This window comes from Salmo trutta, chromosome 37 (assembly GCF_901001165.1).
Source record: "Salmo trutta chromosome 37, fSalTru1.1, whole genome shotgun sequence".
NCBI classification, from domain to species: Eukaryota; Metazoa; Chordata; class Actinopteri; order Salmoniformes; family Salmonidae; genus Salmo; species Salmo trutta.
Window position 1 is genome coordinate 9,630,564 of NC_042993.1, and position 5,431 is coordinate 9,635,994.

Sequence of the window (5,431 nt, forward strand, 5' to 3'; positions counted from 1 at the left end):
TAGGATATCATTACATTCAGGGTCACTGAGCCAACAGGGTCATTAAGTGCATTGCCGGGGCTGCTTCAAATCCAAACAGAGAACAACTCCAACGACTCCCTCGTTCACCCCACCTGCACCACCCACATCCTCTTAGACTTCATCCTCACCTGGCTATCTTCATCATCATCTTCATCATCATCTTTCTCTAGTTCTGGTTCTTTGTGTTTACTCTTGGAGCTGGATGAGCCTCCACCACCTTTCTCCTTTTCTCCACTCGTCCCTCCTCCCTTCTTCTTGTCTTTGGAGGAGCTGGAGCGCTTCTTCTTCTTCCCCCTCGGGGCGTAATCACTTCCCTCGCTTTCTGACCTGACCCTACCTCCTCCTCCTCCCTCTTCCTCCTCCCTCGCTACTTGCTCTACTGCTAAGAAGGGTTCTGGTGAGCTGACTGGCACCTCCTGAGAGGAAACAAAATGAGTCAACATAGATACAAATATGAAGAAGAAAAAAATCTCACAAATGCTGAAAATGTATACTAAGGACAGGTCAAAACAGTCAAAGGCTAGGGGCTATCTGTGTTGTTATTATTATACTTCAAAATGCATTCTTCCCTCCCAACTTCCTTGGAGAAATCCCTGATATCAGTGACTAGGATACTTCATGTAAGGAAGGATCATGCCCATCCTACCTCTCTGACAGGTCTTGGTCTCTTGCTGATCCTGCTCTCACGGCTTTTCTTGGCTTTCTTCTTCTTCTTTGACTTGGTGGGGACCTCGACGTCTGACACAGCCTCTTCTGGTTCCTCCTCATCTGCCGATGGAAAGGGTACAGGAATTGATTTAATAAAATGCATAATTGATTGAGATAATTATATTAATACAAATATATATTCATAAATGACCGGCGGATTTGTATAAAATTCTAAAACTGTAAACTCCAGACAAGCTTTATTGACAGTGTTTTGGATACATTTTGATATAAAGAACGCACTGCACGCCAGCTGCCAGTTCAGTACCAAACAGACGCATGACTCGTGTGACTGCCAGCAAATGGTCGTGGACGCAACTTCTAACAACAACACGCATGCATTGACAGTGTAAATATTCACGCACTCTATTGGTAGATAGCTAACGTGCTATCAAGTTTGCCAGCTAGCGTAGAAGCAAAACATTCGGCTAGCTAGCGAACTGGGCTGCCTATTGTACATTGTTACAACTAGTACCAGACTAGAGTAGCTAGCAAATCAGCTCGCTAACTAGCTAATGTAACGTTAACTAACGTTACCTAACGTTACCAACGTTACCAACCTGCAAGCTTGTTCTGAAAAAATAAATTGTTGTCTTACCATGTGCAAGTACCGTAGGTTCCAAGTCTTCCCTCTCGTCCTCGCTTCCCGACATATTTCAATAATAATAAATTTTAATTAAAAGCGAGCTAATCCCTCCACCGAACCCTGCCCGATCTTGTGAGGGAGGAGGGCAAATGACGTGTGGGTGGTGGAGAATGGAACGGGGGTGTCCTGGGGAGGGGAGGGTCGCTGGAAGAAGAAAAAAACCTTCGCTTGAATTAGCAATCCTATTGGTATTTTTCGAATAATAATTAATATTTATTACATTGACAGGTCACGGTGTGACATGTTAACTATCTTATTACATCGAAAAACATTTGTTTTCAACTGGCATGCCTCTGTCCACACCGCACAGGAAGCTGTAGCAATGGACACCCGTCAATCATCGTCTATTGAATAGAAAGGTACATTATAGTACTCTCTGGAATACTGCCCCACTCGCGATACAAACTAAATTTAGGCAAACTTACAGTTACAGTCAGGGTTCAAGTGAAACCCCTAAGACTTGTAAGAAACTTACTGTAGTCCCTGTTAGATATGGGTTTCCTTCGTGGTGGTATTAGTCTTTAATATAAATTAATGAGCAACAATATCCAGTAAAAATGTCGTTAATGACCCCGCAAAACAGGTTGCACACTCCGTCCCCCTTCTCTCCCCCAGCCTCAGTGTCTAGCAGAGCTTAGCTAACATCCTCACAAACACACAAAGGGGGCAGACATCCCAGAATAATCCTCCCCCCCTCCCTCGGACTCACACAACTCTGCATAGTTACCTCGCAACAGACAGACCATAATACTCAGCTTGCACGCACCTCCCCCCTCCACACACACACACACACACACACACACATGCTCATGCACATACATTTCTACTGCACACACACCCTTCAGTCCCAGCCCCTTAGAAACCCCGTTGTCATGGATACACTCCTCCTTCCGCCCTCTCTTTGGCAGACCATAATACTCCAGCCACCAACATCCCATAATAAACACAACTCCTAAAAAGACAGGAGAAAAAATACCAGTCACATGGTCTCCAGGGAAACTCTTGGCCACTGGTGACAGACCATAATATTCACAGACTGTCCACCTGGCATGTCTACCACTGCACCCAGAAGACCTATGGAAGCCCACACGTAGGCTAGGCTACCACTGTGCGTACTTACTTACAGACTGCACTCACAGTATAAGACTGCTTTATAACACTTGCATGGGAATAACTCTAGGCCAACTGTACTGAAGTGCATGGTACACATGGCTTAGTCTTAAATACACACATCAACACAACACAACAGGTTTGCCACACACATGTGATTGTCTGGGACCCACAGGGATACCAGAAACATGTACTGCTTGTGTCAATGATGGACTGCTGTGTCCCATGTTAGGCACCTGTCTCTGGACTCAACAGAACAACTTATGGGACGGCACAGTGCAGTTGGGGTCTATTGTCCCCATAGCCCTCACAGCCTTCCTTATGCATGCAGTGCTGTGGACAGGGTAGAGGAAACTAGAATGTGAAACAGGGTCAACAATGCATTGACCGCCACAGAGAATTCAACCATATAGAAGAGCATCTAAAGCAGTGGTTCCCAACCAGGGGTACTATGACTCCTGAGGGTACCTGACCTATCGACAGGGGGTGCTTAAGAAGACTCATCAGACCATAGGCCTACTGGAAAAATGCACATGAGGGGGTACTTCAGGGGTACTCTGGGCAGAGCAAAATTCAGCTGGTGGTACAGTAGCTGAAACAGGTTGGAAACCACAGATCTAAAGTATACACAGATGCATTCAGTCTTGAATTGGTCAACAGATGGTCAATAGATTGCATTGACCAGGGATGTTAATGTTTTGATGCCGTGTTTGCAAACACACTACCTGACAGCATTGGCATGTTTTCATTTTGTATTTTATTTAACCTTTATTTAACTATCAAATGAAATAAAATGTTATTAGCCACATGTGCCGAATACAACAGGTTACAAAGCAGACCTTACAATGAAATGTTTACTTATGAGCCCCTAACCAACAATGCAGTTTAAAAAAATACGGATAAGAATAATAAATAAAAGTAACAAGTAATTAAAGAGCAGCAGTAAAATAACAATAGCGAGACTATATACAGGGGGTTACCGGTACAGCGACAATCTGTGGGGGCACCGGTTAGTTGAGGTAATATGTACATGAAGGTAGAGTTATTAAAGTGACTATGGATAGATGATAGACAAGTCAGTTAAGAACAAATTCTTATTTACAAAGACGGCCTACCCCAGCCAAACCCTAACCCGGACGACGCTGGGCCAATTGTGCGCATCCCTATGGGACTCCAAATCACGGCCTGTTGTGATACAGCCTGGAATTGAACCAGGGTCTGTAGTGACCCTTATGGGGTATGACCTTGTGACATCTTGTGACAACTGCAGATGTAAAAAAGGGCTTTATCAATTAGATTTGATCGATTGATCATTTGATTTATACCCTAATGTGTTAGGACTGAATCAGTGATAAGAATCAAGTCATCTGGGATATGTGTGATGGATGCATTGTGTTTATATGGATGGACTGTGGACTGTCATGCATCACTCTGAATGGTTGGATTCTGTCCTTGTGTCTGTGCACCACTGTACAGTTTACATCCTGCTTTTTTGCAGAGGGAATAAGCAGACAAAGAAAATTCAATTGTTGCTATTTACACATCTTTTTGTTCTACCTTTCATGTTTTATTCCCCTGATAATAACAGGTGAAAATGCTTAGTAAATCAGTTCCTAAAAGCTATTGAGTCAAACCCACAGAATTAACTCACTCTCACCTTCTTTCTCTCCTGTGCTCTGTCACTATGGAGATTGGGGGGGGGTAAACCTTCCTCTGTCCTTCCCGCTCCATATTCCCCACCCCTTCTGAATCACAGCGGCACAACATCCCATAATACTATGTCTCTGTAACAGGAGCCTGCTGACCATAAAAGGGAACATGTAAATAGTCTAGTGTGCCTTCTTGTCTTTGTCTTCTTTCCTTGATCTGCATTGATGTGCAAGAAATGGACAGGTGAGAGAAACTCCTTAGTATGCACCTACAGTACATTGCTTTCACCTATCCTGTGTTTTCAGGTCAGTGCAGAGATTAGGAGAGGAGACCTTTTTAAACTATTGAGATGCACCCATGTATAGTAGCCCTCTGAGCCAAACCCTGGAGATGAAGGTTGGGGAGGGATTGGGGGCAAAGGAGGCGGTCTGTCAGACAGGTAGACAGACAAGTGATGACAGCTGGGATAATGAAGGAATACACTGCTAGACAGGGGGGAAAGGTTAGACACACCCACGACACACACACACACGACACACACACGACACACACACACAGGCATCCAGACAAAAAGGGACAGGTAAGCACTCAGACAGACAGACAGACAGACAGACAGACAGACAGACAGACAGACAGACAGACAGACAGACAGACAGACAGACAGACAGACAGACAGACAGACAGACAGACAGACAGACAGACATTTACATTTAAGTCATTTAGCAGACGCTCTTATCCAGAGCGACTTACAAATTGGTGCATTCACCTTATGATATCCAGTGGAACAACCACTTTAGAAGGAATTACTTTATCCTATCCCAGGTATTCCTTAAAGAGGTGGGGTTTCAGGTGTCTCCGGAAGGTGGTGATTGACTCCGCTGTCCTGGCGTCGTGAGGGAGCTTGTTCAGGCAGGCAGGCAGGCAGGCAGGCAGGCAGGCAGGCAGGCAGGCAGGCAGGCAGGCCCTTAAAAACGTAGAACAAACACCTGTCCAGTAGATATGTCTTCTGGTGCTGTACTTAATAGCCTGAGATCCTACTCCCTCTACAGGTCAAGTGCACTGACTGTGCCCTGGATGCAAGAGGCCCTACACCAGAATAATCTCTGCCTAGGTGGGGTTTAATTAGCTTATGTTTCTACTGTGGTAATGGTCAATTGAAATTCAGATTGTTTTTATTGTTGAGCTGTAAAGTGTATGTCTTCCAGGTATGACTGTTATTGTTCAAATGGAGTTGCCACACCAACCCTGGAGGGAACCCAATGTCTCTACACCTGTCTGCCAGTGTGTCCAGCCCAGGTG

The 5,431-nt window shown here is 44.8% G+C and overlaps 1 protein-coding gene across 1 annotated transcript; it reads right to left on the bottom strand.

The window, feature by feature from the left end:
* Positions 1 to 104: 104 nt before the first annotated feature.
* Positions 105 to 1,997, bottom strand: LOC115176460 (chromodomain-helicase-DNA-binding protein 4-like). Its single transcript, XM_029736500.1, has 4 exons — positions 1,848 to 1,997; positions 1,325 to 1,516; positions 668 to 789; positions 105 to 437 (listed from the first exon to the last, which is right to left on the bottom strand). Exons 2-4 carry the CDS (start codon positions 1,377 to 1,379, stop codon positions 105 to 107), a joined length of 510 nt encoding a protein of 169 aa, XP_029592360.1. The 5' UTR covers positions 1,380 to 1,516; positions 1,848 to 1,997.
* Between the last annotated feature and the right edge of the window lie 3,434 nt (positions 1,998 to 5,431).